The sequence below is a fragment of the Zeus faber genome (genome assembly GCF_960531495.2).
Source record: "Zeus faber genome assembly, chromosome: 1".
NCBI lineage: Eukaryota > Metazoa > Chordata > Actinopteri > Zeiformes > Zeidae > Zeus > Zeus faber.
Window position 1 is genome coordinate 25574773 of NC_137193.1, and position 20415 is coordinate 25595187.

General features: G+C 44.4%; 1 protein-coding gene across 1 annotated transcript in view; it reads right to left on the reverse strand.

Annotated features, from left to right (window-relative positions):
- Nucleotides 1-19574, reverse strand: part of rftn1a (raftlin, lipid raft linker 1a) — a gene marked incomplete at both ends in the record, with an annotated part of 28167 nt that extends 8593 nt beyond the window's left edge. Inside the window, 2 exons of the mRNA XM_080018889.1 lie at nucleotides 491-677; nucleotides 19427-19574. Coding sequence (XP_079875015.1) covers nucleotides 491-677; nucleotides 19427-19574 — 335 coding nt within the window. The remainder of the gene's footprint in view (nucleotides 1-490; nucleotides 678-19426) is intronic.
- Between the last annotated feature and the right edge of the window lie 841 nt (nucleotides 19575-20415).

Below are 20415 nucleotides of genomic sequence, written 5' to 3' on the forward strand. Positions count from 1 at the left end.
TGACTAAATGATCAAAAAATCATAAGAAATAATGCATAATAAAGCTTCACAAATCAATAAAAATATTTCCCAGTCTCTTGTACACCTCTAATTTGGGCACATCTAAGTCATTTGACCTCCAGTTTCTGGTATAATTTTGAAATATTTTTGTGCAACATAAGCTCCCAATTTTTGGCACTTCCAGCCTAAATTAATTAATTTTAAAAACTACCTTAGAGTAATGTTTTCTTTTCATCAATGGTAGTACCCATAGCGGTGTGATTTTAATCATAAAAGGTGTTTTTACCTCATTGAGCTACAATAAACTACACACCACACGTTTGAGTTTCCCGTCAGATTTCACCAGTAATTAAATCTTCCATACTGACTGACTGACTTACTGCTTGGATATTTATCTTGGCCAACAATCCCAGAAGGTATGAATCGGAATAATTTAAGGCTTAAGATGTGAAAACTGTACAGCCTTCTCTGTCCTGCGTGGACGTCGTACCTGGGCGGCGTCTCCTTGAGCAGCACGGCCCGGTGGAGCTGCCTCTGGATGCGGGCGTGGCGGGGGCCGCACGGGTGCACGAAGGGGTGCACGGCCACCAGCACGAAGCCCTGAGCGTAGAGCTCCCGGACCTGCACCGGCAGCTCCCTGACCGAGGACAGGCACAGCACCGAGGACACCGGCACCTCTGGAGGGCAGGAGACGGAAAGACAAGGAGGAAAAGAGGTTCAAAACCCAAGTCCAGGGTAGGAGGGGTGGAGGACAAGCGGGGATGAAGAGACAGTGGAGATGATATTTGAGCGTGAAGGGGTGAAGAGCGTGTCAGAAAGCGAGGGAGGACGGACGAAGGGAGGGAAAGATCTCTGAGGGGTTAAGCGAGTATCAGGGGCGGTAATTCACAGTCAGCCGGGGCACATGGCATCTTCACGGCAAATCTGAAAGTAATTACGCAAAAACTATTAGGCTGTGTTCTCGCTGTCATCTGCTCTGGCTTTTAACTCAATCAACTCGCACGCTCGCATGCACACACACACACACGCACGCACACACACGCACGCACGCACGCACACACACACACGTCAGTGGGCATTCAAAAGGAGCCTCTTTCATGTGCACAAACAAATCAAACCCAGGCCTTTCTCATACATATGGGTAATTGACACTTTCTGCTATTTTACATGTCCACTCCTTTCTGCTACTTTTACCGACATAAAAAGTAGTAAATTGTCTAAAGAGGCACATTTTCACTGTTAGTCAGATAGTGCATTCATTGAGTAGAGTAGGGTGTAGAGAGTACAGTTTGTTTGAACTGCTGAAATGCTACTGCTCATACGGTGTGACTGTCCAGAACCTGTTTTCCTCTGTTCAAATTTGAATAAAATCAAGAAAAATGGAAATTATTCCAAACACTAAAAAGTGTTGAAGTCCATGCATAATCCCGAGTTAACGCTGGTTAAATAGGTTTTGACTGAGAAATTAATATCATACTGCACGGTGTGATACTTTTTTGTAAGTTTTTAAAGGTCAATTATATTGAAAGCCTTGTGGTTAATTCAGGGTGACCATATTTTCAAACCCCAAACCGGGACCCTTAAGTGCATCGCACGTTGCTGCACGTGAACATGTATGGGCTAATGCACATACCCTAGGTGTTTTCATCAGGACGGGGGACAATTACTATTAATTATTATTATTATTATTATTATTATTATTATTATTATTATTATTATTATTATTATTATTATCACTTATGTTTGGCGTTCTTAATATAATATGTCGGTATTTTTACCCCCGAGAATATACACTTGCAGTCTGTGCAGAATGCAGTATTTTCAAGTATAATGATAATATTATAAAATCTAGAAAACTAGAAAATCAAGACATTTATTGAGTGAATGTTGAAAACCATTCACCAACTGGAGCACCAAGCAGAGATAGTGTTTGACAGATCTGTGTCGGGACTCGGGACACAGCTCGAAACCAGGACAGTCCTGGACAAAACGGGACTTCTGGTCACCGTAGGTTAAAGGGCCTTTGATAAATCGGTAAAAACCGATGACATCTCTGAAAGTCATCCAAGGGTCAGGAGGTTCATTTTGCTTTTTGATTAAACTGCATTTTTTAGAGCTCCAACATTATGGTCAATTTTGTGTCTTGTGTCTTTGTGTCTCAGACCGATTGTCAGCCTACCTGGCCAGGTAGACAACCGTTTATCTAATACCCTGTTCCCACTGCACCAACAACCCGGTAACACCCGCTAACATCCGGCATTAGTCACCAGTGGGAAAGGAAACCCCCGGGTGTCAGTCCCGGGTCAAATGACGTGATGTGAACCGGACATCCCGGTCGACCCGCTCATTTTGGCTCCTTTACCTGAAAGATGCGACGCGCGTAGAAATTCCTGACGCTGGCGCATAAATAGACAGGAATATCCCTGTATCGTTCCATCATTTCATGTCCCATTTATAATCCAAAACCAAAATCAGAAGTTATTTACTTTCTTTCAGCATGAGGGACCGTGAAGTGTTCCGAATCACTCCAGCATCGCTCCAAGCCGACTGTTTTATTCCCAACAACACTGGAACCGTCACACGCCCCTTTTCCGGCGTGTTAGTGACGTCGAACGTGACGCACCAGAAAAAACGGCATTTCTCCTGGCAATGGGAAAATCGCCTATTTTTCAATCTAAAAATCTATCTATCTTTCGGTGTGAAAAACTTTTAAATATGGGGCGGGTTTCTAACGCTAACCAGCGGGGACGCAGCGCTATGTCACACCTTCAGTTGCTCTGATTGGTTGTTTTCACATAATATGAAAATGTAGAATCAGTGCTTCAAAACAAGGTATTGTCGTTACTGGCGGGAACCAAGCAAATACTTTGGAAGCTATGACCTTATTAAAGATGAAGGTTTTGGAAACAGAAGTTCCGAGAAATCAGCCTTTAAAGTTTTAGAAGCATTTCCAGACTTTTGCTGCACAAAACACACATTTAGAAACACAATTAGTGGTTACATTTGGATATCAATGAGATAATGTTGAATGTGTTTTTCTGAAATAATATTTGAATCATTCATTTGCAAAAATATTGGAAGATGCATAATTCAAGTTAACCCCTTTATTTTAAATGAAAGTTCATTATTTTTAATTCCAGGTTCATGCTCACTATAGCATAATGACCCCTCTATTATTCTGTAACTTCTAAATATTCCCATTTGCTGCCATCATTGTTTTTTAATAATGATAGTTTTAAGAAAGTGGCACTTTTCAGATCGCGCGCATGAAAACCAGACAACAATTCCCAGAATGCAAATGGCGGGGTCCTCCCAGCCATTTGCATTTTGGGAATTGTTTTCTGGGAGCAGCCAGCCCACCTCTGCCAGTTCGGCAATATAATTGAGAGCGTCTGTTACCCTCTTCTAATAATGCATAACAATGAGGAGATAACTTTTTCACGGAGAAGTGAAATTTGTTGCGTCTGGTGTGTATTTGTTGTTTCCTTATTTGACTTTTGGTACAGAAGTGACGTCAGCGCTTCTTCTTTGTGTCCTCTGAGCCAGCGTCGGCGGAACCTGCGACGGCAGCGCCTGAGCAATTGCGCCACCAGGTCAATTTATCACTTCACCTTCGTCTCCGGGGCGCTTCTCAATGTGCCGCCTTTCAAAAGGAAGGTTGTGTCTTACATCTTCGAGGCACTGAGTCTCAGGAACCTTGGTTGTCGGCATTGAACCTTCAAGTCGTGCTGCGAGGACGACTTAGCGCTTGACCCAGGTTACTGGGCTTGAAACCGCAAACACTGCCGTGGACTCGAGCCACGGAGTCTTATCGATTGATGTTGCCTCCTCCAGTCATCTAATTTACAGAACAATGGCGGTGCCTTGGATAAAATCTGGATTTGAAACTTTGACCACAGCTCTTAAAGGCAGCGTCTGAACCCATCACACATCAGAGAGATGTGAATTTTCACCCCGTACCCTAAAATTCACACTTCTCGATAGATATAGACACACAGATTTTTATTTTGTGAATGAGTGAAGGAATGTGCCCATTACCTGTCTAGATCATATGCGATAAACAGTAAAGCAAATATTGTTGCAATGTCGTTGCACTTCGAGTGGCGAACAAAACGAGCAAATGACTGTTTTGCTGTAGTGACTCCCGAATCATTAGTCATGTAATTCAGAATTTAAAATTGTATTCAATACATTCTTAATCATTTCCTTGTTCCACTGAAGAGCGTTTGAATGGTTCACTTACAATTCTCATTTAGCTTTTCTCACTGAAAAGAGCTCCCTCTAATGTAAAGTTTTGTTTACCAGCCATGTTTGCATTGAGGGAGGTGGAAAAGGACCTCACACTGGTCCTGCCTGGGGCCTCCAAATCACTAAGACTGCCCCTGGCTATCTTTTACTGTAGTGCTCAAATATTGATTGATTGGTTGGTATTTATATTGAACATATATCATTAAGTAAAAAAACAACAACAACAAAAACAAAACAAGAATAGCAATTAAAATGAATAATAAACATATACAGCAAACAAATGATCATAAACAACCTAAATTAATATTACAAATCCGAAAAGGAGGAGGAAGAAGTCTACACTTACATGGTCCGACCCCTTCTCCATAACTCAAACAATGAACGAAATATTTATCATATATACAACTCACAAACAGCTACCCCAATGCGTTTATGTACAACCCAAATATCCACTCAGTGTCAATCACATATAACTTAAATTCAAACCCTTCCTCATTCCAATACCTCTTAAAAATGATTTTATTGTACATGTTCTTGAATCAATTGATTTTTGGACTTTTCTTGAGCTCTATATCCAAACTATTCCTCAAATTGTACACATACTCTTCATAGTTGTACGAAGACAGTGTTTTTTTTTTTAATATTTTTATTATTTAATTCTCTTTTTTGTAGTATGCATAAAGAATGTAATATGCTTTTGTTACCCCAAACCTCCGCACAGTATTTCAGGTACTGTAACACGAGTGAACAATAGATAATAGAGTGTGTAACGCTTTATGATCCAGAATGTGCCTTATTTTTCCCGGAACTGCAACTCTTCTCGCCAACTTTGCTCGCACACATCTTTTATGAGGTTTCAAGCAGATTTTGTGATCTCATATCACACACAGAAATATATTTTTACATACTCTTTTTATATTAACATTGTCTGATCATCACTTGTACGTGAGTGGTTACATTACAATTTCCAACCAGTATAATCATTGTTTTGCTCAAATTTAATAATTGATTTCTATCAAACCACCTTTTTAAATTTCCAAATTTCCGTTGCGTTCACTTCCAAATGCTGGTGTAAAGTCTCCCCAGAGCAAAAAATATTAGTTTTGTCCGCAAATTAAACTAATTTCAATATTTTTGATACCCTGCATATATCATTTATGTACAAAAAGAACAATTTCGGGAGTTACACTGACCGCTGAGGGACTCCACAAGTAATATCCACGCATGTTGATTTATGCTCACCTATCTTTAAAAATTGTCGCCTTTTTCTTAAAAAACTTCAAAACCAATTCAGCACAATCCTTCAGATACAATACCTTTCCACTTTATCCAGCAACATATCAATATCATATCAATGGTATCAAAAGCTTTTTTTAGACCTATACAGTAAATACTCCCACTGCATACTGTTTTTTGTCAATACAAATTTTTATTTCTTCTCAGCTATAAACAGCCTGCGCATGATGCAATGCAATGCCCCGCCCCGCCCGCGTGAAGTTAGAAGCAGGGCTTTAACCCCCCACTGCTCTGAGATGCATCAGATACTAGGATGGGTAAATGCAGAGAACCAATTTCCCCACGGGGATTAATAAAGTACACATTAATCAATTCATCAAAAGCTTGTTTTCCGTAGCCAATGCTCGTCTCAAGTTTTTCATTGAGCCTAGTGATTGAGCTTATGGTCCGCTGATGAAAGCTTTTGCATTTGCAGTATGCGGAGTACCAAGAACCGGTCCAAGAACCGGGTATGTGTGAACCGACTTTCCCACCATGCATTCAAATTACAAGCGGCGCAGTTAGTGCAAGTTCTCCATACTCAGCAGTGGTTGGTCCAGGTGCTAACTACCAACTGACTGAGTTCACACAGGATCTCTAGGAAATTAGGTCCAAAAACACACCTGCAGTAACTGATTTTCACCATAGATGTCCCCAAAAACAACGAAACCAAAACCTTCGAGATTGCCACAGTAGAATAACAGACAAGAGCATAAAAATTAGCTGTTTTCAGCTGCCATTTCTCTCACCTTTTTGAGCTTTGCTCAAACCTCCGATTCCGTTTTCGGCTATCTCAACCTTTTGGACTTTTTAAAATAATGCAGTGTAGTCTAGTGGGCATAATAGAGTGTGGTAGAAACTATAAGAAGTTGCTTGTTAATAGTTGCTTGTCATTTGGATCCTCATTAATGTGATTGTGAATGGTGAATGGCAATCAGGGAGAATGCGCAAAAGAGGACTCTTTGCTGTCACATAATCCTCTGAATCTGAGTATTGTAAAAATCGTAAAGGCATCACAGATCTACAGCCTAACAATGGCAGCACCTTTCATCGATGCACTGCTTTGGTCTTGCTTCACTCTTCACTGATTTGTTACAGAAAGTTTGAGCTTACTGGCAGAAGGAACGGCTCGTTACCCTAAGAAAAAAATAGTGTTTTTGACATAATTTCACGGCCTAAAAAGCGGCATCTTACTGTACATCACCAGAGCGCCGTAAAAAGCAGCGTTTATGACGGGTTTTTACGCCGTAAAAAGTGACATCTGTTTTACGGTATCTCGGTAGACTAGAGCACCATAAAAAGCAGAACTTTTGACTTGTTTTAACGGTGTAAAAAAATGGCGTTTTAATGCAAATCCCGTTAAAATAGAGGCAAATCATGGCACTTTGGGGTTTCCATAGGAATACAGAGGATTTCAAGCGGCGCACTCCAAGCGATAATGTTTTGTGAAGCCACGTGTGGCGGTTTCAGAGCACTGAAGGGCAGATATTTCAATTGGAAGCTCGGGCATGGCACCGAAACGAGGCACTGAAATCTTTGTTGCGATTCGATAGATACTGATCGTATAGGAACGGTTGCCATCGTGGTACAGCGGTACCTCAACTTACGACTGCATCTACTTAGGACTAATCCAAGATACGGAAGTGATCGTCGCGAAAATTTGTATCGACTTGCGACCGACTGTTCCAAGATACGAGCGTGGAAATTTGCAGTTGCTGCGTTGGCCAGTCAGCAGACAGTCAGCGGGCGACCTACATCGTGTGTGCATGTAGTTCGTGGCTTATCCATATTTTTCTCATATTTACTGTGTTTGTGCTGTGTATTTTGTTTATGTTCACCCTTCATGATGAGTCCTAAGAAGAAGGATGATGGGAAAAAGAGAAAGGCAATGATTCCTATTGAAACTAAGAAGGAAATCATAGAAAAAAATTAGCATGGTGTATATGGGATAAATTGCTTCGACATACAACTGTTTTAACATACGACCGTTCTTATAGAACGAATTACAGTCGTAAGTCGAGGTACCACTGTACCACTGTGTGTGTGTGTGTGTGTGTGTGTGTGTGTGTGTGTGTGTGTGTGTGTAAGAGAGAGAGAGAGAGAGAGAGAGAGAGAGAGAGAAGAGAGAGAGAGAGAGAGAGAGAGAGAGAGAGAGAGAGAGAGAGAGGGGGCTGAGCAAGTGACCGTCGCTTTCACCCAGTGACTGAGAAAGTCTCCCCATTACGCACAGGGCTCTTTTTTGTTTCATTCAATTAAGAAACGGATTAAATTAAATACATCCACAATAACAACACACTTTTTATTTGCTTTGTTTGGAGAGAAGATCGCTGGATCCCAAATTCGCAATCCGAGATGTCAATGTCCGAGATGATCCAAAATGCGGAATGTGAATGTGGAAAGTCGATGCGGCCATGCAGAAATTATTTGAATCATTAAAACAACACGATTGGGGGCCGTCACAGGGCCCCCCCTGGTGGTTGGGGGCCCGATTCATTTGAAACGGGTGAGATATAGGTCAGCCTGCCCCTGGGTACGTGGTATTAGCAGCTATAGCTAACAGCAAGCCAGAGTCCCTTATTACTGAACAACAATAAAGAGAAAATCTGCATTCATTCAGTGGATAGAGGTTCACTGAGCTTATCATATGGATGCAAACCATCACGGCAAATCCGGGCCGGTGGTGGTGGTGGTAGTAATGTTCGTGAGAACCACCACCTTGATGGGACCTGGGGAGACCTGTATTGTGGCGCGGCTCAACGTGCGTGGGGGATTGCACGCGTGGAACATGCGCATGAGATTGTGTGTGTGTGTGTGTGTGTGTGTGTGTGTGTGTTGTTTTGTTTGTATTGTGTGAGGTGTCACGAGATAGAGGAAGAATAGAGAAAGAGAGAGAGAGGACAGAGGGAGCCAAATAGAGGGAAACTGAGGAAAATAAAGAAAATAAATGAGAAAAAAGAGGAGGGAAAATTATGAAAAGAGAGAGAGCAAGAGAGAGAGAGATGAGGCTGTCTGTCAGCAGCTGAATGGTTGTCATCCCTTCCCATTCAATCTCATTTGCATGGGTCTGGAGAGCAGAAAATAACCTGAATAAATTAACCAGTCCGTCACACACACACACACGCACACACACACACACACACACACACACACACACACACACACACACACACACACACACACACACACACACACACACCTCGAGTTGGCCATTTCAATTTGTTTCCGAGATCGTGATCTGGCACGCACACACTCTCACACACAAAACGGCCTGTATACAAGAACACAAACACCTGACACACACACCAGGACTCAGGCCTAAGTCACGCCATGGCAGAAAAAAAAACATTTAAAAAATATAATATAAGCCCCCTCCACACACACACACACACACACACACACACACACACACACACACACACACACACACATATATACATACATACATACACACACACACACACACACACACACACACACACACACACACACACACACACACACACACACACACACACACACACACACACACACACACACACACACACACAAACCATATTGACTTTAACCGCTCAGAACGGCAAGAATGATTCTCCCACAGCGCACATTAAAAAACGAACCCATGTGTGGAGTCTAGGGGGTGCGACTAGAAGCTGTCTAGCCACGATAACAACAGCTGGAGATGGTGGGAGAGGAACAATGATGCCGTTGCCGTGAACATCGACAACGTCAACTGTCGCCATGAGCTTAGCGGGGCTCGCACTCATCCCAAGACAAGACGCATGGCAGCTAATTCAGCCCAAGCACACATAACACACACTCACACGCACAAAGAAGTTATTGGGGCCATACAGGACGCTGGAGGCTGCAGCTTGGAGAAAACGGAAAAGCAACATCATTTATACCGTCTGTCGCTGTGGGAATGTTTTAAAACGGGGTGCTGGCGTTCCGCTGTAGCATGGGAATAGCTCAGGGCAGGAAAAAAAAACTGGGCTGGATGTTTTACGATGCCAGGCGCTGGGAAATAATATGGGAGGGAAGGTGTGTGTGTGTGTGTGTGTGTGTGTGTGTACATCATTAGTGGAGAGTAACACAAGTAATCAAAGCACTTTGTTATTGTACCTTGTGGCAGTTTCGCCTACCACGCACCACCCAAGTGGCGTTTTCAAGGACCTCCGGCACAGAGACACAGAAGATGGGGTTGTAGACACCAATTTATTGTAGAGAGTGGGCTAGGTGGAATTAGCCCAGGAGCAGATGGACATGTGTCATGACAAGGGCTCCTCTCCTGAGTGTGTGTGGGGATGGGGGTTTTACCTGTTGCTCGTTAGACCGACCAACGAGCAACTGGTATGCAGCCACTCTGATCCAAATGACCTAGACCAGGTCAGGTGTGGCTGCTCAAACCACACCATCCCCAAACCACATACTCCCGACACAAAACTACTACCAGAATACCTGGCCGAAGCCTACCCCCCGCCTACCCCCCCCCCACCAAGCAGAGAACAAAAACAAAAAAAGCCTGAAAAACACACTCTGAAACAGCGTCGCTATACCTGAAAAGGACAGGCTCTGACGTAGTGTTCCTATCGCTTAAAATAATAAAACACGGACTCTGAAACAGGGTTCCCATACCTTGAACCAACAAATGTCCAAAAAAAATTAACGTGGTTCCTTGGAACACCACCACAGGACGCCCCCTCCTCCTTTGTGGTGCGTGGGGCCTCGGGCTGCTGTGCTGGCTGGTGAAGGTGTGGCCGGACTTGGTTGTTCCAGGGGCTACTTTGAGGGGTGGCCTGGCTGCTTGATGGTCCCGGCGATGGCTGCTGGGTGGAGAAGCTAGCCGCCAGCGGTTACCTGTGGTGGTTGCTGTGGCTGTTTCTCCCCCGGTCCTCCGCCGGACCCCCTGGGTGCTGCTGCTGCCGGTCGGGAGAGGGTTGGTAGTGGGGCCACCCGTTGAACCGCTGATGGCTCAAGGACTTCTTCGGAGAGCCCCTCTGTGTCCCTTCCCCGTGCCGGAGAGTCCCTGTTCAGGTGTGGCAGGGCCCGCCGGCACAGAGACACAGATGACGGGGTTGTAGTCACACCACTTTATTGTCGAGAGTGGGCTCGTTGGAATTAGCCTCGGAAGATGGACATGTGTCATGACAAGGGCTCCTCTCCTGAGTGTGTGTGGGGATGGGGGTTTTACCTGTTGCTCGATAGACCAACCAACGAGCAACAGGTATGCAGCCACTCTGACCCTAATTACCTAGATCCCGGTCAGGTGTAGCTGCTGAAACCACACCATTCCCACACCACATAATTATTGTACGTTCTTCAAGCAGCTGTACAGGTACTCCTAACTGAACGACCGACCGTCGGGACTAACGACCAGTTCTCCTGTCTATATCATGCACTGCATACAATTCCGCGGCGTGTGCGCTGCATATGCAGCGTCTCAGTGTCCGGCATCTCATCTCGCGTCACCAAGTATTCACTACACTAGCGTTAGCAATGGCCACGCCCCCTTACCATGAAATATTCCTCGCTTATCGACCTGGTCCTAGGAACGGAACTTGGTCTTTAAGTGAAGAGTACCTGTACTTAAGTGTATTCAGTTTGAGACTTGATTGATTGATTTTTACTCTAATACATTTTAAAGAAAATATTTATGCTATTTACTAAATTACACAGTCGTTACTTCAGTGTCCCCAAAATTATATATTTTGTATTTTTGTCAATTGTAAGGATAGGATAAGCATGAGCACTTATCTGAAGAAAAAAGGTACAGGAGTACTTTATGAAGTATTATAAGCTGTTATTTTAGTTATTTTACTTGTAATATTTAAAGCACATATAAGAGCAAGTAAGGATGTCAATGTGGTCATTTCACTTTGCCTAGAGTAATTGAAGTGTCAGGGTATTTGTACTTTTAGTTAAGTAAATGGTCTGTGTACTTCTTCCACCGCTATTGCACATGCATGTGGGGCAGTAGGCATGATAAGTGTAACTATGTGTGTGTGTGTGTGTGTGTGTGCGTGCGTGCGTGTGTGTGTGTGTGTGTGTGTGCATGCCAGTGTGTGCGTGGAGGCTGCGGTGCGGCTCTAGACTCATGACTCGTAGGGCGCGGCGAGTAACAGCATCTCACTTTTGGACCCTGGATTCTCATGGGCGGCGCGGGGAGCGTGAGAATCATCCTCTTCCTGCCGAAACTGAATGGCCTTATTAATTCCCCAGTACATCCTTAAAAAAAAAAAATCCCTGTGTGCTGTGTGTACGTGTGCCTTTGATACTTTGATGTGTGTGTGTGTGTGTGTGTGTATGTGTGTGTGTGTGTGTGTGTGTGTGTGTGTGTGTGTGTGTGTGTGTGTGTGTGTGTGTGTGTGCGCCGCGTGTGTAAAAGTAAGTGTGACCATTTCAGCACAGCACGTGTGGATTTGTACACGACTATCTGCACATCACAATGTGCACACATCCCACTGCTTGTATATTGTGGTCGAAATCAAGACTGTGTGTGTGTTTGTTTTAGTGGACCGGTCTCCGAATTGACACATTCTTTGGCTTAGAAGTGCACCAGGAAGATGGGTCCTCACTTACCAGGTGTATTTACTTTGACCTGATACCAGTACAAAAATGTGTGCATGCAGGTGGATGCTCTGGAGTTGTAGCGTGAAATAGAAAGGGAGAAAGACACACACACACACACACACACACACACACACACACACACACTCACACACACACACACACACACACACACACACACACACACACACACACACGCTCACACACACACACACACACACACACACACACAAGCTCTCTGAGGCAGAGTGGGAGAGTTAGGGCTAAGCTTACTAGGTGATGCACGGAGATTACCAGTCCCAGCCGCACCCCGCGGGTTTATGCCTCCGCCGGTTGGAGGTTCAGGTTTATTTAAATGGCCTCCTAATGACTAGCAGAGGTTCCAGGCAGGGGATATGCACCAAAGCGGCGACTATAAAATAATCAACTTCCCGGAGCCCGGCGCCTCCCGCCGTTGCTGGCGGCCATGACAGTAGCTGCCGCTTTGGCATCTGAGGCTCATTGTCAAAGGCCCGAGTTTCCACCCCCCAGAATACTCGCTTCTCACGCTACAAGACCCAAAAATAAGGAGGAAGGGTTTTGGAAACACATGGAACGATGTCCAGGGAGAGAAAGAAGTCTCTCTCTCCCTCTCTCTCTCAGAATGGCACATGGTCAGGTGACCTCCAATCTTACATGGTGCTAATGCTGTAAATGCTTTTATTGTCTCATCAATCCAACCAATGGCCGTTCTGTGGACTTTTAGAGACTGTTTTTCAACGAGTTTTTTTTTTAAATAGCAGAGACTTGACCCACTTTTTAAAGTTTTATGTATTTTATTTCAGAAGTTAGATGAACATTTCTCTGACTGTCTTCGTGTTTGGTGCTGGCTACAATAACCTAGGCCCAACTCAATGGAAATCTTTGTATTTTTTAGTTGGGGAAGCAAACCGCACAATTTACAAAAGCAGAAGAGCTAGAATACAGAATGATGTAAATCAGGAGATTCCCTGTTCTTGTCTGGTGAGAGCCACGGTGTGGGTTTGATTTTAGGTTTTACAAACTAATGAGTGAGGTGCAGGATTTTAAACAACAGTGGTGCTACAAAGATATAATTTGCTCTGTTTGAGAGGGAGATGTGACCTTTTGCACTGTGTTTGGTTGATTCCTTTGTGTGGTGATATCAATGGGTTTTTTTTTTTCCCTTTGGGGCCTTTTTTCTTGTGTGGTTTATAATGTTTTCTTTTTTTTTTTTTTTTTTACTTTCACTTGAGTCTTATTGTTTTTGTTGATGGAAAACTGACGTCCAGTCTGTGGGTGTCATGGATCCGCCGCACTCCAAACTAAATGTGTGTTCAGTCGGGGCAGTCCCAACATGCTGTCCACCAAGTTGAATCCAGATCTATCCATTATTGTGGAATAATTTAGTGGAAAAACTGTAAATCTTATCATCGCCGCAATGCGCATTTATATACAGTATCTATTTCTCTGTCTTCCAGTTTTTTGTGCTTGTGCTACTGGAATCAGATACCACGTGTTAAATAAAGGTTGGTTTTTTTAACTCAAAACTCTATCTGTCTTTCCCTGTCTCTCTCCTCCCATCTCTCTCTGTCTCTCCCCTTCGGCCTCTCAATGTCTCGCTCTTTTCACCTCCCGCTTTCCCAATTTTCCTCTAACGCAGTCGCTGTACACAACCCAATAAGGCTCTGACGCCATGAAAAATATTTCAGGACAAATCTTTTATCACTTCTGAGAAAAAAAGAAAAAGATTGATGGCACTACGACACTTTATCATTTTTCTTTGAACGCTATACGACCAAAACCGCTCACGCGTTTACTTGGGGAAAAGTCTTTTCGGGGGGAGAGAGCTGATCTTACAAATGGATTTGAGCTTTGCCTGAGCTCACAGACAGAAAAAAATCACACATATTCAAATAGCGAAAATGCATCATACGGGAGGCGACAGATAAGATAATGATTTTCCAACTCGGACTATTTGTGTCAGTGGTGATGCTGTTGATGAGAAATATGCATGACACACATACACACACAATAACACACACTTATGATTACACAAACACTGCAAATTAACAACCAACCAAGCATGGTTGGAAACGAAAAACACGCACATCAATTCTCACACATATACACACACACACACACACACACCAAGTTTTAATGAGCCGAGTATGTCCCCGTCTCTGCAGGATGGCGGAAAATCATCAGCAGAGTTCAGCTTCAGTCACACCTTTCCCTCACTTACTCAAATCCTCGAGCTCACGCTCTCTCTCTCTCTCTCTCTCGCTCTCTCTCTCTCTCTCTCACACCTTTGACACCCTCTCGTCGCTTGTCTCCCCCCCCCCCCAATATTCCTCACTCTTGGAAAACCCTCCCCCTCCGCTCCATCTCTCCTCAGACCTAACTCCATGTTCCTCTCTCTTTATGACAATCTATTTTTTCTTTCCATCCTTATATTTTTATCCCCCCCCCCCCACACACACACACACACCGTAATTTACTATCTTCTCCAGGAGACAGGTTAATATTTTTGGATGGCGACATCTCACAGTGACCAGGGAGCCCTTGTCCAAAAAGATGGAGTGCAATGTTAAATATATGCACATCATACAGTATACCTTGCACATCAGGGGAATGTGTTTGTGGGGTTGGGGAACTGCTTTAAATGTCCAATTTTACATAAAATGATCACTCTCAAAGTCGTTGCATTTTCTGCCACAGAACTTTTTTCCCCCTCATTAATGCAGGAGGTATTCCATGTCAAAACTCCTAATATTTTTGCTTTTTGCATATAATAACTAAAAAATATATATCTGTAGTTGAAAAAGGAATAAGAAAATTAAATCAAGCTGCAAAATTGGAGCAGTAGGAGCCGCAGCCGAGCTCCGGCAGGATGCAACTTAGACCGACAGGCCCTGACGACGGCAAAGTCTCGTCCAGTTTTAGTCCCTTTACGCATATTTTACTCTGATGATAACTCATTCTTTTTTTTTTTTTTTTTTTTCTATTGCTATATTAATTCCATTTGAAAAGGTGGGAAAGCGCCATTGCTTTAACACGGAATTAACAAAAAGAATAACAATCTAGTAGGTAATCTAGTAGTAAGTAGTACAATCTAGTAATAATAGCTGAGTTGTTTTGTATGTGTCTATGGCAGGGATAATCCAGGATATTGGATAATTTCATAGCAAAAATTAACAGGAAGTAAGAAACATTTAAATACGTTTTTCCAACAGTAATGTCAATGTTGAGGATCAGATTTGAAGCACGAACGTAAAAGTTGAGACGGTTACACAAGCCAGACGCCTGAAGGCCGACGGAACGGAACAGTCCCCCGTGACCCGATGGGAGACAGTTGATCCCGTAAGGAAATAACTTTCAGAGGGCTCAGACTTACAGACCTCAAAATGAGAAAAAAATAAAAAAAGGAACACAATGCTCCAAATTCCCTTTGTGTTGCTAGGCGTGGTGTGTGTCTGGTCTGTTTCATCATATCATTTTAAGCTTCATCGGGGTCAAGTCACAAACACAAACAGTGGAGAATCGTCTTTGTGTGTCCTAAAGGTTCCCACAGGCTACACCACATTCAGAATCCGAACGTCGCTGGGGTGTTCACACCATCCGTTTTACCACATTTTCGTCTCGCGGGCGTAGCGGTGTTCAAACTACGTGACGCGTCCCAGGCAAGGGTGTTCACACTACTTGACCAGTGCGAGAAACAGCCACTGTCCCGCGCAAACACATGAGACATTTGGAAGAGGGGCGGGTGGCGAGACGTGGACTGCATGGATAAACCCTGCAGAGAGGTGGAGGTAAATACTTATGAATACCTAATATTCTTTTATTGTGATATACTGTACATTACATGCATTCCATAAACGCTTCTACATTGCTCCTCCTCTCGTCCTGTGTCTTGTGCTCTCATTGGCTGGAGCTCGTTGTTGATCTCATGGCCGGTCACGACATTTTTCACACTACAGGATTTGGACTCCCCGACAGGTCCAGATATTTGGCCTGCGAGACATCCCTCAGGGTTCGGCGATCCCTCGGATCGCGTCTTAGAACGGTTCACACATAGTGATCGTCACTGGGACCTTTGTCAGCAATCTCGAGAAACTGTAGGCGAGTGGAAAAATCAAGGCTACAGTCATGTAGTCTGAACTCGGCTCGAGGGTGCTTTGATAAACAGCCTAATTCAGACATGCTGGTACCTCAGAGGGGGCACCACAGTATTTATTTTTTCATTAGTGCGGGGGAGTCCACCAGTCACAGGGGTGGAAGGATGTAATATTATTAATGGGAGCCAAAGTGAACTAGATCTCGGATTTGACCGGGTAGGTTTTTCCCTTCAATGTCACTGTCTGACATACAGATTTCACTATCTGCCACACACACACACACACACACACACACACACACACACACACACACACACACACACACACACACATACACACACACACACACACACACACACACATACACACACACACACGTACACGTACACATACACACACACACACACACACACACACACACACACACACACACACACACACACACACACACAGACACACACAAATCCCATTGCTAGGAATGAGCTCTCCCCAGCTCCGCCGAGCTATCAGATAATCCTGCAAGAATCCTATATTTCTTCTTCCTTGGTCTCTCTATCACCGACACAGAGAGAGAGAGAGAGGAGAAAAATGGAAAGAAAGAGGAAGAAGGGAGCTGTAGGAAAGAGAGGGAGGCACAGACACACACACACACACACACACACACATGCGTGTGTGCACACACACACGCACTCGGGCACACACACACACACACACACACACACACGCACACACTCAATGCTTAAGACGCTCAGTTAGTGTCGGGGAGTTTTCCATATAAATGATCCGCCTGTACGTCTCCAGATAACAACAAATGTGTTCGCCGAGAACTACGCACTTAAGTTGCGCCGCGTGAGTGCGTGTGTGTGATCCACAAGAAACGCTGTGTGTGTTTGTGTGTGTGTGTGTGTGTGTGAGAGAGAGAGAGAGAGAGAGAGAGAGAGAGAGAGAGAGAGAGAGAGAGAGAGAGAGAGAGAGAGAGAGAGAGAGAGAGAGAGAGAGAATATGTGTAGTGTGTTCAAGTCCTCAGTCCTTTTGTATGATTTTATCCGTACGGTTATTTATCTCTTAATGACTCAATGGGACTGTCTATTGTCAGTTTTCCATCATTGTGTCTAGTTGCCAGATCTCACAAATTCCAGCCAACTCTTTAGTGAAACCCACGCCAAACATAACGGGGGTGGGCTGGAAACCCAAGCAGAGTGGCCGGTTGCCATTTGGCAACCAGCAAACACAAACGCTGTTACAGTGTTGCGTTGGAAACTCATTGCAAGAGAGAGAGGGAGAGAGAGAGAGAAAATGGTCCAAACACAGGGCTGTATGATGAGCATGACACCTTCAGATGTGCTTTCTGTCCTTTTTTTTTGTTTGGTCTTCCATTTCTCTCCCTCCATCCTGCCATCCGCTTGTTCCACCATCCGCTCCGCCATATACACACACAATAGGCAAAGAGCCTTATTTTTAGAAATCACACACGCCTCTGGAGGATTCTCTGGAGGATTCTTATCAAGCCCTCTTGAGATGCTGCGAGTGCCCCACGGATCCGCACGCACACACAGACAAACACACACACACACACAAATAAATAAACACCCCATAGAATACACACACACACACACACACAAATAAATAAACACCCCATAGAATACACACACACACACACACACACACACACACACACACACACACACAAACAGGACACACAAAGAGTAATACTTAGAAACATACAAACACGAACACAATAAAAAAGATACACCAAATCTGAAAATACTGTGAAATAAAACAGCTTTACTATATTATTGTCACTGAGCTCGGCAGGTGTGTGTGTGTGTGTGTGTGTGGGGGGGGGGGGCTACAGCCTACAATAAAGCTGAATCTGTGAATTACAGAACTCTTTGAACTTCCCCACAACAGGGGCTGCACCACACTGACATAACTTCAGCTTTTAAGCGCCTTTCTCCCCCTCAGGACACTCACACAGGAAAGAACAGTTCAGACAAAGCTGCTGACCTAAACATTTTATTTGGCTGGTTAACAGCCCAAACAGCAACTGTGACTACACTGCTACGGGGGCGAGCCTGCGTGCGCATACACGCATGCACGCACGCACGCACACACCCACACACACACGCGCGCTTGATGAAAATGCATTGCATTGTGCCTGAGATTCAACCTCACGTTAAAAGATCACGATATTGAGAGCACGTACTGGAATGTGAGTACAGCTGGAAACCCATTCAGCGCGTCTGAATGGGTTTCTTAATTGACAAGCCTTCCTGTGGCGTGAGATCGGGATAGGAAACGTCGCAACCGTGCCCAGCCATCAATCAGCAGATGCAACAGATAAACGGGTTAGGATAATGGGATTTGTCAAAGCATGGGAAAAGCGGATTTAAACCCATACGTACGTTCGCATTATGAAACGAGACATTTGTTGTGGGATAATTTAGCTACAGTAATTTAAAGCTGTCTGGGAGAGCTCACCACTTTTGGCCATCCCTCGGTTTGAGAGTCATAATGACTGTTCTACTTCTTTCACAATTCCCGGACAAATCTCTTAGACAACATCAGCATGGGTTGCCGCTTGTGAATCTATTAAGACCGATTATGTTCGAACCGTCTGCTTGTTATTAGAATCACAACTGTATTGCCTATTGACCTTTAGGCTTTCAGCAGTACTTTTAATTTATATCTAGAGTAGTTCTCAGTTCTCTAGAGTACTTCTCTCTCTCCACTGTTCACACGTCATTCCCGAACATTTGTAGAAGGCAAACCACCTCAATCATCAGCTCAACTGCAGAGTTCCAGTTCAACGCCACACAGAATTGGCGAATCCAAAGAGGCTCCAAATCCAAAGCCTCACGGTCTCATGGTATTACGTTCATGGTTTCACTTCCGTTTAGTGAAGACGGGTTCAATAATAATTGCACTTGAGACTCAGTATGTTCCTACAAAAAAGTTGTCACATGCTGCTTCAAGCTCTAATTCCTTAATCACCAGTACAAATGAAGTAGAAGTGATGACAGGCCCGAGCACTGAGAGTCACAGAACATACGTCAACATTTTTGACATCTGCTGATCCCCGTGGAGCCAAACATTTTGGAGCAATCAGACAAAGAAATGGGTGTGAGCGTAAAAAAAATAACTTTGGGTAAAAAAAAAAAAAAAAAAGGGGGGGGGGGGGGGTTGGGGTGGATCTAAGGGGTCGCAGGCTCCGCCCTACGTACCTTCCTTCCCCAGCAGGAAATCCAGGAAGTGGTAGGTGTAGGCCACGCCAACCTTGGTCTCCACCTGAGGCCTCCGGAGAGTGGAGTAGATCTTTCCAGGGCTCTGCCTCTCCTCCGCCCGGCGCAGCTTGGGCAGCCTGCAGCCCATGTCAAGTAAGGTAAGTCTACCAAGACCTGAGTGAGAGACATGGAGTTGATAGAGTTTCTAAATATACTGAACACATTAGCACATCCAATAGAAAGTGTGATCAGGCGCACAGGCGCGCACGCGCACGCGCACGCACACGCGCACACACACAATTGTCAATATGTGAGCCGGTTATGGGGTGTAATGTGTGACTGGGTGTTTTGTTATTTTCCTCTTTTCTCTCTGACGCACTCTGACACACACTTTAGGACACTGTAACACATAAAAATGAAGATGCAAAATTTCAGACACAAAAACACACACACACACACACACACGCTAATAAGACAGAAATATGAATGTGTCATCCATTACCAGCTCGGCGGGCTGCAATACAGGCATCTCCAAATCAAACCGGGCTGATTGGGAGCGACATGTTTGATCAGGACGAATTAAAGCAGAAACGAGCCTGATTTCCTGCCCTGTCAAGCAGAACGGCAAGACACTTGACGGAGAGAAGAGAGAGAGAGAGAGAGAGAGAAGAGAGGAGGGATGGGGAGAAATAAGGATATTTTGGGGGGAGGGAGACACAAAGAGGTAGGAAAGAAGATGAAATGATAGAAGAGGTGGAGGTGAGGCAGAGGCGGAGGGAAGGAGGGAAGTGAGGTGAGAGGAAAAAGAAGAGGAAGATTTGAGGGGAGGGCGATGGGAGGAGGAGAGGGGGGGGGGGCAAACGTCACAGCTTCAGAGAAAAGGATCCAATCCTCTGTTCCTCAATGCTTGGTATTTCCAGAGGGCCGTACAGCGATAAGCCATGAATCAGTTGGCGAGGTAGAGTATTGAGCTGGACATGGACGGATAG